Source organism: Cystoisospora suis (genome assembly GCF_002600585.1).
Source record: "Cystoisospora suis strain Wien I chromosome Unknown contig_3561, whole genome shotgun sequence".
NCBI lineage: Eukaryota > Apicomplexa > Conoidasida > Eucoccidiorida > Sarcocystidae > Cystoisospora > Cystoisospora suis.
Window position 1 is genome coordinate 13,669 of NW_027156356.1, and position 15,206 is coordinate 28,874.

Genomic DNA, 15,206 nt, shown 5'->3' on the forward strand with positions numbered 1-15,206 from the left:
GGGAATTTCAGAAACTCTACAGGCATGCAGGTCCTTCCTGTGTGCTGTGGGACCCTTGCACTCCTCCTTCGTACCTCGTAAATCATTAGAAGGCGCTGAGGCGACGGTACCGACTTGAAAGTGCCAGCCCGCGGCTACACAGTGACGAGAATCCCCTGGTCCTCTCCTTAGCGACGGAGAAAAACGGGACAAGAGAACCCGGGCTCCGAGTCCACAAGCCCGCACTGGCCAAGAAAGAAAGACGGTGACAGCTCGTGACCGGCCTGGCGTGGCTGTGAATCCATTTACAGCACGGGATGGGGGTGTCCTGTCACCGCCAGTGAACGAACGCATTCGAGACTTTTCCTCAGTGGCACCTTTACCGGGGCGAGAATGCTGACTCCTCAGGAGTAAAAGCCCGCTGTGCCGATGGCTTGCGCCTCGGCTCGGTTGGCCGTCAATCAGCCAGCAGATGGAGCTCCAGATAGCACTCTTTGTACGGCGTCTGTTTAGTGTTACGGCTACGTTCTCCTTCGAAAATTCCCGGGCTTCAAGAGAAGATGCTGTCATTGCACTCTGCTTATCCGACTGAACGGGAACGCCGGCCTGCTGTAATGAGTTTCTCAGGCACTTCGATTGTGACAACTCGCTCGCGGCTGAAGTGGCCGTCCCGGATAGCGCCCTTCCCACTGCCTGAGGGGACACATTGCTTTCCAGTTGAAGGTGGAGTGTCACCTTTGCGCTTGTTAGTGCCCGGACACCATTCTGATTACGTTTCTACTTGCCAGATTCGCTGTTCTGCCCCCTGCTTCGGCGGCGGGTGGCAGGCCTTGGAAGCTCAGTTCGACTCCATTGACTTCTCCATTCGAGCTCATTAAACAGCTACAATGTGGTTTGAGATTTGCAGCAGTGATGAAGGCCACCTTCGGGTGCCCACGCTGTGGAACCATTTCAAACAGAACAATGTTTTTCTCAAAGTCATATTCACAGAGGACTTTCTACCAGAACATCAGCGCTTGGGTGTATTCTGGCGCATTTGCCGCTTTCTTGTGATGATGCTCATTTTGTTTGCTGTTAACTCATACACCTTCACCTGGGGAATGGTGGATGTCATTTCGACATTAACTTACCGGTAGGAATATACTGCACTGCCAGAGCTCGCCCGAAAGTCAGCCGAAACATGTAAACGCAGGGACAGGGGAGTGGACAGGGTTCACATCACCAATGTTCGAACTGAGCATTGACTGCGCAGAAAAGTTCGCCTGATACTTGTGCACACTACCGCGTAACACTGGCAGTCTTTTTTCGATGACTTCTGAGAAGATGACACATCTTCACTGTGTTTGAAGATGAGACCGGCTCGATGACACGCCGTTGCTTGTAGTGTCGCTCCCGATAAAACTGAGGCTCCAGTGAGCGGAAACAGCGCACCAAAAGCTGATAGCCTATCAGAACCTCTGCCCTGTCCAGACATCGTCGAAAGAATTCCTACATATGCCCTGCGGGACGGAACGGTACACCCGCTTTTCCCTGGTTTTCTCTGCAGGTCTGACTGCTTACAGGCGTGTGTGCAGACCAGTTTCCCGAAGCAGGATTGCCCCGGGGTCACCGATCGTGCCATCGAGTACCGCGGAAACAGGTACTCACGGTTTTTTGCTTTTTCCCTTCCAGAAGGAATTGACGAGTCGAGATATATCGGAGACTATTATGATTCTTACACAACCTGCCGAGACATTGCTGTTGATCCCTCGGGAGCTCTCTGGAGACAATTTTATTCTCGCTCGTACCGACAGCTGGTCATTGACGACAATTACACGAGAGTCTGCGATATCTTCGGAACTGGGGCGGACTTTTGCGACAACAAGGTGAGTGCTTTGTTGTGGGATTTCCTGCTCACGGGGCTCTTCTTTAGCACGCCGGCGTGCGCACAGGCCACTCGGTCGGTCTCCAAGTGACAGGGACAAAAAGCGCACAAGCAGGAGCCATGCGCGAGACAGTTACTGGCCTCAGCACGCCCCTCCGGCGAGACCTTGTCCTCTCCTGTTCTTTCGAACACACTTCACAACACTTCCAGCCTTTCCATGCGAGAAACGCCGTGCCTCACCATGTCAGGGCATTGGCCCGCTGACGCAGTTTGTCCAGAGTGACGTAGGATGACCACGTGTCGATGGCTCAGGTTGTTCTGTCTCCCGCTCGGGATTGCATCGATGGGGCGAGTTCGGACCAAAACACGGTTGGGTACGCCCATGCTGGTCCTGAGCGTTCTGTCCAACAGCGTGGCAGACGGTTTGAGCCTTTCCCTAGAGAAGGTTTCCTGTTTTCTTAGTAGGGAACCTTTTCTTCCAGAGCGTCCGGCGCGGAGGCTCGCTTTTGGCCATCCCAGTCCGGCGATGAGACGACCGTGTTATGCTGTCCGACATGCAGGAAGAAAGGCTACACACGTGCTTCCTCGGTTGTCGAAGGCAGAACGATACGGCGGCTGTTGGGTACACGTTTGACAATCGGCCCTTGTGCGGCCCTGGCGATGAAACCAACCTCCCTCTTTTGTGTGTATACCCGGGCGACCTAGACGGGGAAACATTTTTTGACAGAATGGTTGGAGCAACGTGCATCTTTTCAAAGGAAGTTCGGCCTCTCTCATCGGGAGATTCTCTACCCGGTGATAAACTAACGCAGCCTGTTTGGTGCTTCAGCGCGGTTCAGCTGTTTGGCGCCATATTCGCCGCAAACTTCTTGCAAATCGTTTTCGAGGTCTTATTGCTTACTGTCCTGAACATGCCGAATGAGTTTGTTGAACAGTCGCTCGTTCTCAGGAGCCGCAAGTGTCTTTATATTTTCTCGATGTGCTTGATCCTGTGCGTCATGACCTTTGCGGTTCTTAGTTCCGTAACAATCGTTCAGCGCCTTGGCCTCGACACTGCCCTGGTGATCTCATTCTTCGTTTGTCTACTTGCTGACGAAGTGACTTTCTTTCTTTTTCACCCTTTGATATGGTGGGTCGCCGAGCGGAGATGCGGGAAGCTCCAGCCTGCAGGCGTGCAAGAGTACGATGAGGACTACTTGACCCTGTTTCAAACTGAGACGTCGCTTGTTGACAGTCTTCGGGAAATGGTCGGCTCAGTGCTGTCCAGTGTTCCTTTTCAGCGGGTGCTTCTCAGCTTTCTTCTTGCCTATACAAGCTTTCTCCTTGTCGATTTCCTCCTGTTGAACTACGTACCCGACTATAATCTGGTTGAGGTTCCTAATATTGATGAAGTAAGGACGCCGGAACTGCTGCAACGCATTATCGGCACTCGACCCCCGGCTTCTCTCATTCTCAACCAGAGACGACTTCCCTGGGTGGGTCGCTCAGCATTGGTGTTGGAGCCATAAACAACCGGTGTACGGCCAAACCCAGCCACTCTGTCCTACACGTTGACTTGGCGAAATCGCTTACCAACGGAACCACCAGTTTCTGGCGACTTAGGGCCACCGACAGCGCGAACGTGTCCGGGCGTATCCTTGGCTGCGTGCTCCACTGTCAGGGGCGTGTCATTTCTAGGCAGATTGACAATGCCTTTATCGTGCTCTTTACCCTGGAGGTCTTGGCCAAGTTCGTGGGATACGGTCTTGTGTACCTGAAGGATCCGACGGAAATGTTTGACACAGTCGTCGTGTTGACGAGTTTCAGTTTACTTGTGGCAGGATACTACGTCGCTGGTCTAGGTGAGTCTGGCACTGTGTGTGAGGCCGTATCCCAGGAACTTCGCCAAGACGTTCAGGGTAAAGAGCACGATAAAAGCATTGTCAATCTGCCTAGAAATGACACGCCCCTTACAGTGGAGCAGGCAGCCAAGGATACGCCCGGACACGTCCGCGCTGTTTTTCAGACAGGCACCTGACAACTGCCGACGTTTTTTGTGTTTCATAGTGTGCCAGGCCGCAGTAGTCGGTGAGCGCCAACAGTGGATTGAAATTCCGTCCCGAAGTTTCATCAGCAGTGATCAGCAGCCCAAGCATTAGCTTTGCACGAGAAGCATTTGGTGACTTTCTTGGTTGTTAGTGGCTGCCTCGGGGTAACCACCCCCGGGAAGCAGTGGATGGTGAGGTTGTTGCTGATCTTCAGAGTTCCGGCCGCATTCCAAATGCCCACATACTGGTTGTCTTGCAGGCTTGCTACGGACCCTGCGCCTACTGAGTGCGCTGGCGTTGTTGCACAAGTGCCCCGGTCCCAGGGAGAAACGGCCAGAGCTCTCAACTGATAATTCCTCCAAGCTGGAAAAAGCGTCTTCAATTATTGAGGGACTTCTAGCCAACGTCCACATTCCCAAGTATTTCAAGATGGAACTGGAGTGGGTATGGGACTCTATTCTCTCCAACAAGGTGTACGATTCTCACATGGTCGAGAACGAAGAAGACGAAGACCAACCTACAGAGGTCAGTGAGCGGCCCGCGGGTGACCACACCGCGCACCACTACGCCACTTTACGGTTTAGTACCGATCGCGAACTCGCAACAATACGGGCAAGAAAAGAGGTTTTATGCGAGCCGTCCTTTTTCTCTTGCTTCTGGTGCTGACCGAAAAGGACGGACACATGGCGCTCCGGGATCGCACTTTATTTTCGAGCCTTTCCGCGTGAACAGTACCCACCATTAGAGGTTCTCCGCAACTAGTACTCAGATCCAGACAAACCCAAACAGAACCTTGTACAGTACTAAGCAGCTGTGCGCCAAAAAGTTTGGACATCTTCCGCGCGGTGACCTTCGTACACAGACAATCGTCGCACCTCAAGAGGCGGCTCGAAAGGTTCAGGCGCAGATTCGAGCTTCCCGAGCGCAGTCTCGCGCGTCGAAGGTTCCCCATGGATCTTCTAGCATGGTTCTTGGCAGCAGCAGTGGGAGAATTACTGGAGCGATGCTGGAAAACCTGCGAGAGCCAGATCCCAAAATGATGGATGTCGCACTCTACAAATCAGAAACAAGGAATCTGGATCCCATCAGTGAGTAGTTACGGGAAAGTTACGAGGAAGTGAACCAGCGTTGAGCGTTCTCTCAGTGGAACGATCTGTCCGATGCACGACCACCTAACCAACAGTCTAGCTAGAACTGGCTTGGAATTGTACTCCGGCTGTGGCTGCTTTCCTGGTCCCGCAGTTTTTGGGGGCCCTTCAGAGTTGCGTTGCAGTAGGGGAAGTACAGTCGCCAAAGCTGGGAGTCCTGTCCTTGTTAGTGGAGCGTCAGGGCAGAATTGATTCAAGAGATTCATGTTAGTGACTGTACACAGTGGAGAAATGAAGAATCAGGGGACACTGCTGTACATGGGAGTGGGCTACCAGAATACGGAACTTCTTGAAACATTCTTGTGGCACAGTTGAGCACACAGGCTGATGTATCAGGTGCGTTACGCACGTGTTCCTCCCAGCTGCTTCCGTCGGGGGAATGAAGGCCTCTCCGTCGATGCTCACTAAAGTGAGCAAGTCAGGCTCCATGATGGCCGGACCGAGTGCCTCGAAGTCCTTTCGTCAAGAGAGAAACAAGAAGGCAATCGACATTATTTCGGTATTGTATCAGGCTGCCCAGATCACAGGTAAGCAGCTGCGAAGGAGTGACTCAGATTTAGTGGTAGAAGAGCCGACCGCAGGTTGGTCAAACGTCTCTGCTCGGACAGCATAAGGGCCGAAGAATGAGCGTCATGGTAACATGGGCACTTAGCAGCCCGCGCAGCGATAATGGCCTGATCCAGTCATCCGGCTCAGGAGACCGATACACAGGCGACGTAGAAAACACATGTGGACTGGTCTACGCCGCTCAAGCCTCAGTGTGTTTTGGAGAATGACGGAGGCCTCTGGGCGCATAGCCTAACAGCTGCAGCCTGGCCCGGAGTGCGTGGCTGTGTTGAACAGGGGCCGAACAAGAACAAGTCAACGAGGCAATGCGACCGTTCGATGAATGGCAGTGGGATGCTCTGCACGCAGGGGACGTCTGTGATACGAATCTCCTGCCTGTCGTGTTTGTGCGAGCCATCGCCACATTCCCGACTATCATGACAAAGTAGGTTCGCCTTCGCCAGCTAGGACGAACCCTGCCTCCTGTTCTGCCGAATATGAAATAGCCTGCTTTACCCCACTACCCCTGACACCCGCCTCCGAGGCTGTCCTCAAGGATTCGGATTGGCTTCGGAAGCCGGCTTCCGGCCTTTTCTAGAGTGCCGGATGGCCTTATCCCGCCCACAAAGAACGGTCGCCGGCGATGATGCATGGCATAGAAGACTCTCATTCCTACCAGGTGCAGTGAACCCGCGTGCATGGCACCGGAATCGACAGGCTCACGAGACGCGCAGGTCCCACCTTTGTTAACGAACACCAATAGCAACCGCATGCTTCAAGAAGAGAGCGACGTGCATTCCGTCGTGTGCTCAGATTCAACTTCGACTTAGATCGCATGTTCGAGTTCCTCAAGCTTGTCCAGAGCTCTTTCCAAAAAAATGTCAAGTTCCACTGTGCGGCTCACTCTGCTGACATGATCCAAGCCATGCATTACTTCGTCACGATCGGGAAGCTTGGCTCCCTGCTAAGTAAGAGATAGAACTGCCTACTTCTGGAATTCGGCCTGAAACATAGTCTCATCAGTTAGCTTGTTCGGTCGCGGACTCGCCGACTGCAGAAGCTGCTCCGCGTAGCCTGCTACTAACCCCTGCCTTGGCAGCTCAGAAAAACTCCGGATCCTGGGCAGGCGAGTAAGCTTTCCTCTTGTCTACCGTCCATTCTGTTGAAACACCATGCAGTAGGTCTTGGGCAATATTGGCTTTCAGGCGAATACGATGTTTTTCTGGCACACTTCTGCGCCCTGGTTTGCCACTATGGCCATCCCGGGGTCTCAAACTCGTTTTTGGTGAAGTCGCGCCACCCGCGATCAATCCGCTACGACGACGAGTCTGTCAACGAGAACTACGTGGCATCTGCTATATCTTGTCTTGTGTCGAGAGAAGAGTGCAACTTTTTCGGTACGCCTGCCAGGTGGTTTGAAGTCGTAGCAGAGGGTATGCGTCACATCACTATCACAGTTCCTGTGTCACAATCTATGAAAGCCGGCATAGGCCACTCTATGACATCCTGCCGAGCTAACTTTTTTCAGGAGAGTGGCGACAGCGTCGCAGAATGACAACAGGATAAGCTAGTGAGATAACTCCGCTACGCACAATCTATGATACTGCGGTGATCGCCAAACAGCTCTAGCCATTCCTGATGAAGAGATAGTGATCGGAACACTTTGCCTCCGGTCACGTTTGTCACGCGGACTAGGCAGGCACATTTGAGTACAGCCGACTGAAGAGCGTTACGCTGTTCTCGTGATACCCGCGCAACTTACGAAACTGCATTAGTCCTCTCCAGTCCTGTGCCCCCCGCGCATACAAAATAAAGCGCAATGATGGCGAAACTTAAGCGTAGCTTCACTTTTGCTCGGCTGCGCTGCGGTGGTTCGAAGGCGACATGCTTCCACTGTGGCAAGTTTTTCGGCTTCACATGATCGACATACTTCTTAATTCTGACATCTCGAAGTCCGCTCACCAAGTGGCGATGTTTCGGACCAAGGTGTCCATCAAGTTCACTGCCGCGACCTCTGCCGACAAACAGCTTCTGCTAACTATTCTTCTGCGCGCTGCGGGTACGTGACCCATATGCAGACCACCTGATGCGAGGTCGCGACTAGAAAGTGAGAGTTGTGTTTTCCGAGGAGAGGGGAACGTGAGGTCCGTGTTTTGAGGGGAGGAAAGGGGAACAGCTCACTTGTTCTTTCGGCAGTCAGTGGGCAGCCTGGCAATGAGACCCACCTTTCCGCGGTGCAAGGAACAAAGGATCTGTTACCTTCTGCAAGTCAGTCTTTTGTTGCTGCCATCAGATTACAGCTTCGCCTGTCGCCAGCTCGCTCTTTATAGCAAATGGAAGGACAAGATGATCGACGAATTCTTCGCTATGGGGGATACGGAGAAGCAACTTGCACTGACGGTTTCTCCGTTCTGCGACCGCGAGCTCACGAATGTTGATAAGTGCCACGTGGCATTCATCGAGGTCGCTGTCAAGCCTTTGATGACGGTGCTGGTGCTCGGCCTGGCACCCCACCTCCAGAAAGATATTCTGGATACGCTAGAGGCCAATCAGAAGAATCTGATGCAAAAAGTAGACAAGAACGACTGAGACCTCGTTCGGTGGGCACCCCTTCCACTCAAGGAGTTTACGAACTGAATCATGGCCTTCTGTGAGACAGTGGTCGGGAAACGGGCACCTTCCGTCGGAGCGATCACAGGTATCAAACCTGTTCTTCACGACCTCGCGCTCAAGTTCTCAGGCTGCGTCGATGCTTGCATTGCAGAGCGAATGTCTCGCAGCCACGGAAGTCTCCGTGCTGGCGGCTGGGTTCAGAGTCGTAGTGTGAGGCGCTCGGGTTACATACGGAGGCTTGCCTGCAATGATAGCCTTTCTGGTTCTGCCCTCATATGCTGGTTACATGGTCTCCAGCGACTGTCCGCATGGGGCCCGGTTCTCGTCGCACCACGGCCAAGTTGTCTCGTTCTGACTTCGTCCCCCGTTCTTGCGGACTCGGCACCGCGTGCTTGGAGTACGTATGCTATGTCACCGTCTGATACTTACGGCCGAGCTAATGCCTTTCCCGTGAGACAAGGGGTTTGTGCATCGCTACAGATTGTCCTCTTCAAACGATTTGGATACCTGGTTGATCAGCTTGCGCTAAGAGTTGCTTTCACGTATTCCGCCCCGCCCCCAAAATAATGCAGCCTCTTCCGGCTTGCATTTGACGAGCTACAGCTGTGAGGAGACTGCGGACTTCTGAAGGCTCGAGGCAAGACAATCTCTGACACACCGGATTGTCAGGCCACGCAGCGACAGAAGGGAGACATACACACCGCAAGCCTAAATTCAGTGCACTCGTTCCCGGGCAGACGAACTCTTCTGATCCTAAGCTAGATCGCAGCCAGCAGCCAGCCACAACGTCGCGGTGGACGCGGTTCCCATGAGCTGAAGGAAGGCAGGGTGATTGACGGTGGAGACGAGCACCGCCGCACCTAGTGCGCACCCCATGACGTCCCTCGCACACCTTCCGCCAGCTATGTGCATCGAAGTCGGGTTCGTTATACGGCTGAAGCAGCGACGCACCCCAGGAGTTTCCCAGAACTACGAAGCAATTTCCTGCTTTTGAATCTGGGTGGTGCGTGGCCCAGGAGGCGTGAAGCCGAGGTTTCCGCGGAGGCGAAGTCGTGAACATTCTGCCTTCTTGTGTTGACCAGTGCAAGGCGCTTGAACTTCAATCGGAGATCGCCACGACACTTTCTCACTGGTTGATGCCGGAGTTTTCTTCCTTGCTTGAGGCTGAAGCCTAGGAAATACTAACCCTCACAGGTAGGCAACTCTGAAGCTGTTTCCGGCTCATGGGGATTGTGGAGCCGTCATGAGAACAGCGCTGCTAGGAATCTCAGAACACATTCCAGTGCGCTCAGTCGGCCTTGTAGTCTGATTCAACGGAATAACTTGAATGACCGAAGTACACTAACACCAAGAAAATACTCCAGAACGAAGCCGCCATCGGCAAAAAATTCAACGTACGGTGCTAGTGACGCCAGACAAAACAGTGGACTGAAACAAACTCGCGTGACCGAAGTATAGCGAAAAAGGCAAGTTCAAAAAGCCATACGGGGATGCCCGCGCTCTGAGGCGAGGACACTCCTGGACTAGCATTTTGCGGCAGCCCCACAGACAAACAGCAGGAAAGACATGGCAGATACAACAGACGGGACACCACATAGAGAGAAAGTCATGGGGAATACAAACAATAGAAGCGACGCATGATGAAGGAGATGCTGCGAAGTAACAGTCCGTCGAGCAGCGGGTAAGTCAGATGGCGAAGGTGTCGGCCTGACAGACGAGCACAAACACGGTGCTACTTGGAAAACTTTGTTCCTCAAGTGAAGACTACAGCTGTTCACTTGTTCACTGCTTGTGACTTGAGACTGCATGGGATTCACAGAGGCGCCTTTGCCATTTGAACCACTCAAAAAGTCTGTGGCCTTCCGTTGAAGCGCCACCGACCGCCGGAGGCAGCGCGTTCCTTACGAGTGTTCATCCTAAATGGCGTCAGAACTTGAAACGACACCTCGCAGCACAACTTGCTCGTGAGTATGAAATTCGACAAAAGCACCGCTGTTTTGTTGACAGTTCTACTATTCAGTGATAACTACTTCGTAAGGGTAACCACCGAGGGAATCATGTCCCAGCTATCTCCCGCTTCTGGTGGTCGTGAAATCATGTCCTAGACACCTGCAGTCGAGATTTTGACCAATCAGTATAGCTGCGTCCTACAACAGTGTACGCTGCGAGCTGCCGATGAGCAGATAGCCCCCACTGAAAGGGGTTCATCCTCGGACGAACGTACGCAGAAAACTGACTTGAACCACCACGACAGCTTCAGGCGACCATTGTGGCACCTGGAAGGGGGAGTCTTGGCCAGCAGCACTGTCCCGTGCCTGTCTCCGATGTAGGGCGCAACAAGCAGACAACCTGTGGGCTTCCCGAATCAGTCCGTAGCCACTTTGCCACCGCTTAGAAGTTCGTCTGAGGGTTTCTGAGGGCTACTGCATAAGCGACCGCGAGATTGATGCGTGCCGTCTTCTTCCGGCAGGACACCTTTCTTGGGGCCTTGGGTAGTAATCCACCCCCGTCTACAATCAGCGCGTAAAACGTTCCTACTTTTTTACGCGTGTGAACGTAACTCTACGCACTTTTCAGCGAACAGCTATGTATCGAAGCCCCTCGCAGACGCCTTCATCTGGACAAGCCCTTATCGTGCTTAACTGAACACCCTGGCATTCTCTTTTCACCTACTCGTTCAGTTTGCTGAAGGGCCCTCTCGTCCTCAGCAGCGGCTCGCTGCAGCTCCAAAAACTCTGCAGCACAAGATCCGACACGCAGCTAAAGACAGAACGTACGCGAGGAACCAGCAGCAAGGTCCGGAAGAAGTCGGAAAGGAGACGTAGCTACGAGGACACGCGAAGAAGCAAAGACCCGCACGAACGCAAGAAGCAGCATCAACAGTGGGAACCAGCACATGCAGTTGCACTCAGGTACACTACCGGGACCGCACTTCGCCGGCACAGAAGGGGCACGGCATACAGCAGGCACGACGCCAGTGAAAGACGACACTGATGGCCTCGAGTGAACGGATGCACCGGGCAAAGCGCTTAGACGGATGTGTACGAAAAGACAGAAGTTTTTATGTTTACTGCGTGATGATGGCTGTGCAAACGGTGGAGTCAGATTAGTGCCACACCAGGTAAATCCACACTAAGACAGAAGGCACAGAGGTGCCTCGCTTGGAAACGCACTCCTTCAGCCCAAGTGCTCACGCAGAAAGATGAAGTGTCCGAGGGAACCGCGCGTACACGCCTCCTGCATACGCCGACACTGTTCAGGACAGCGGCCCAGAAATGACCGGAACCTAACTGTCGCGAACTAAACGAAGGCGCCGTCAGTAGATGCAAGGCGTTCCTTTGACAGACGAGTCACCACCGGCGGGAAATACCTGTGACGCGTCGCCCACGCACTCAGAAATGGTAGAAGATGTTGGCATACGTGGCAGTGCCGGCGAACTCAGCCGAGATTGTCAGCTTGTATGAACCGATTGCGCAAGGAAAGCACTGGGACTCACGACCGGAAGTAAAGAGAGCTACAGAGAAGGCTCGGTTGTAGAGGCGGCTCCTCTTGAGAATTCCAGATAAACACTCCAAAAGACAGACGCAGGTTCCCAGCTAGTGCCCCACTCCACCGAGTAACACATCAGGTTGTCGTTTACCTTTCCGCTTTTTCTCTCGCCGTTGAAATCGGTAGAAGTCCTCCTCAATCCCGCCCTTGTGCTTCTTCTTTCTGTTTCGCTTCCCGCTCGCTGCCGCATCCGGAGCTTGACCAGCGACTGACGGATACTGAAGCATGAACTGATTGGGCAACTTCCCTTGTTCATCCCCTTGAGCAAGTCGAGAAGGTGTGCGTCCTACGGAGAGTTCGGAGCCCTCCGGCCGTCGAATAGCCTTGAAAGTCGTGCCGTCCGAAGCGGTCGCTGAGCCGCTAACGAAACACGCACGTCCACAGCCTGACACCCAGTTCTAGCATGAGCGCACTGCCCTTTGACTGACGGCGTGTGGCACGCCCGTGCTGGGACACGAAGGTGGATGTGCACTCTTCCACATGCAGCATGAGAACGGGCGCAACATGGTTAGTTCTCGGATCGTACCCGAACGTCACTTGTGAAAGCTGTGCTAGAGCTCAACACATGTCACAGATGAGTACGAACGAATCCGCCAAGGCCAAAGCAGCACTCGACAGGGTCAAAAGTACGTAGCTGTCCGTGAGTGAAGTACCAGGCAGAAGAAGCACCCCTTCCGGCCTGCTTGAGGCCCTACCCGCCGGTCTGGACGGACCCACATACTACACTCGGAGAATACTACAGTGAGCAAGGGTGCCGACTGGGCTAATTTAGTCTAAACACTTGCTCCCATGACAGAAACACATACCCGACAACAAGAGTAAAGCCGTCTTCGTCCGTGACGACCTGTTGCTTGCGACGCTGACGCTCCATTTCCTTCTGGAAATCATAGTTCTTCATAAACTCGTCCACTTCTCTGCAGATTCAAAAAGACAACGAGCACGTTTATTCTGCCTTCTGCGACCTGCTCGCGTGTTGAGCACGCACATTGGCAACGCCCGTGCTTGGGATGTGCACGAAAGGACTCAGAAGTCCCCTGAAGATTCCGCCGAGAGAAGTCGCATAGGTGGGAAGAGCACTCGGTGACCACTGCTCCTTACACACAAAACTGTACATTGATTGCTCCGCTGTGCCGAGTCCGATGCTGCTATGAAAGTCGATTCATGAGCCGCTCCTGGCTCTATCCTGCAAAGCACTGCAGGTGGCGCAACTATATACTCATGTTCAGCCGCATGCAAAGAAGAAAGACACAGGATTAGGGGGCCCGACGCCAAGTCGTAATGAACTCTCAAGCTTCCACTCCCGGGCCAGCTACCTACTGTGCCGTAGCGCATTCAGGAGACGCTTTTGACTACGGCGAAGAGCTGATACGGAGTTTCAGAGAAATTCCTTATCAGGTTTTCGATTAAGGGTGCGGTCAGTGCAGACAGTTAACACCGTGAATATACACGGAGACGGCAGTTATGAACGTGGCAACCGAGGCACGGTGGAAGGAACAACTCGTAGGAGATGTCGCGAAAAAGCGGAGCCACTTCGGACCCGGATGTTGTTTGAAACTTACTTCTTAAGCACATGCGGTGCTTTACAGTAGTACGCTGAGGCATTCTGAAGCCATTCTCGTACTCCGCCTCTCGGTAAGGGAATAGATCCGTTCACAACAACTGAATCACCTGGCACACAAACACCGTCATCCTCGTCCTCTTCGTCATCACTTTGGCATCTCTTCCTCCTAGCTCTCTTCGCTTCCTTACAGTTACTGTCGGTTCGGTTATCGCTGACGACTGAGGGTCCTTCGCACTTCCCTTCGTTGTTTCCATAAAAACCGTCCGAGAACACATCATTCTTTCTGGCTTTCTTCTTCGTTGTAGGCGCCACAGAGGCAGTCTGCGAAAGAAGTGCTAGGAGGGAGGCACGGGATTTGAAGACGAAGTGCAGCAGACGAGTCACCGTGCCTTCTTCCGGCCATGCTAGCCAACAGCTCCCTCTCGTCTGTCAGAAAAGAAGATTGTTGTACAGAGCAAAGAAACGGAGGACCAGGCGCCGAAGAAGTTAGGACGGGGAGAAACGAGGAGACGTAGTAGTAGCTTCGGACACAGGACGAGGAGAGCTGAGGTGCCTCTGGCCTGCGGAACTCACGCCCACGAGGGCAAACAGATCCAGGACTACAAGGCACGCATTGCCTTGAGGGAGAATAGGAAACGAGGCGAATGACAAGACAATGAGGAAATTGTCTCCCAAAAAGAAAGTGCAAAGGAAGTAAGAAGCTACCCATAAGCTAGGGCAGACAGATCCGCTCATTGGGGCAAGTGTAGAGCGTCGTCGTGACCCCCAGTGCTGAGGTGTGTGCCCCTCGTGATAAATGACAGTTATTCGGCAACACAGAAACATCTCTACCGGGAACGCCTCTCTCTCGAATATTCACCATTGAAGCCCTTTTACGATATCCTTCACGGTCGTTACGTACCCTGTTGCTCCCGACGACATGTCTAGGTGTCTTGTGGACTACCGTCTTCTCGTAGACCTCCTCGACTTCTCCAAAACAATCCTCAAAGAGAGCACGGAGGCTCTGGGCAGTCACTGGGGTCGGCACTGATGTTGCAAAGAGAGTCCGGGAAATCTTATCTTCTACATCACATCTCTTCCCAGTCTCCTCCAAGGTGACATTATCGTCTGTCTGCTGTGATCGCCGACTCCTTCCGTCATCCTCCTTCACCAGCAGCTGGACGGATAGAAACGTACATAGGAAGAAACACCACTGAGGAGCAACGAAAAGATGTACACGCGCTACACAGACGCGATGTGCATCCGCTGAGTTCACGTATAAGCTACCTGGATGTAGCTGTAAGTACGGACGCTGAGTACTGAGACTTGCAGAGACCTGTCCAGGTCGGTATCACCACTGACATGGTCGTGTGCCGCTGTGTCCATCTGAGAATGCTGAATGGGAAAAACATGGGAGACCGCGGAACCCTACCGGACCCCGGAAGATTCGCGCCTTCTTCTCGCGCTCTTCCTCGTCTCCTCTGTTCGCTCACAGAGCCCCTAAGTTTCCTTACTTCCCAGCAGAAGGGCGAATCCCTCTGGACGGGAACACGGAGTCGGCGGAAATCCTGAAGCTTCATCTCTACAACGACGGAAAATCCTGCTGAGGGAGGCAGTGAATGCAGAGAGATCAGAAAAAGGCACGAGGAAGGCGCTTTGAAGCTAAAAAACAGGGCCCACACAGCGCAAGGAGTGTACAGCAAGGCAGGTGCGAAGGCACGAAGAAGAAAAGAGAAACAGCGACTGGTGACAAGGCCCGCAAACTGGGGGCAGGCTAGAGCAGCGAAGAAGGGAAGAATCCCAATTCTCAAGAGCGACCCCACACATTCTTCTAGCTTCTCCGCGACAACTGTAAATAGCAGGAGGTCGAAAGGCAAAGGAAACAAGGTAACTGAAGGTCTCAACCAGCTGAAAATGGACGATCTTCCCCCGCCCTCCCG

At 53.3% G+C, this 15,206-nt stretch overlaps 3 protein-coding genes across 3 annotated transcripts; 2 read left to right on the plus strand and 1 right to left on the minus strand.

The window, feature by feature from the left end:
* Positions 1–1,526: 1,526 nt before the first annotated feature.
* CSUI_006912 (camp-specific phosphodiesterase) lies at positions 1,527–8,153 on the plus strand (the record flags this gene model as incomplete). The annotated part of the gene is made up of 11 exons (XM_068067062.1): positions 1,527–1,844; positions 2,404–3,234; positions 3,504–3,684; positions 4,130–4,395; positions 4,733–4,958; positions 5,381–5,545; positions 5,862–6,009; positions 6,378–6,532; positions 6,770–6,997; positions 7,444–7,623; positions 7,858–8,153. Coding segments are annotated over 11 exons (2,994 nt in total), but the record flags the coding sequence as incomplete, so codon positions are not given.
* A 95-nt stretch (positions 8,154–8,248) lies between these two features.
* Positions 8,249–8,630, plus strand: CSUI_006913 (uncharacterized protein; the record flags this gene model as incomplete). Its single annotated transcript, XM_068067063.1, has 1 exon — positions 8,249–8,630. A coding segment is annotated over exon 1 (297 nt), but the record flags the coding sequence as incomplete, so codon positions are not given.
* A 954-nt stretch (positions 8,631–9,584) lies between these two features.
* On the minus strand, positions 9,585–15,204 carry CSUI_006914 (ribosomal rna-processing protein 7; the record flags this gene model as incomplete). The annotated part of the gene is made up of 7 exons (XM_068067064.1): positions 9,585–9,884; positions 10,847–10,912; positions 11,818–12,086; positions 12,533–12,640; positions 13,286–13,713; positions 14,189–14,443; positions 14,781–15,204. Coding segments are annotated over 7 exons (1,650 nt in total), but the record flags the coding sequence as incomplete, so codon positions are not given.
* Positions 15,205–15,206: the final 2 nt, after the last annotated feature.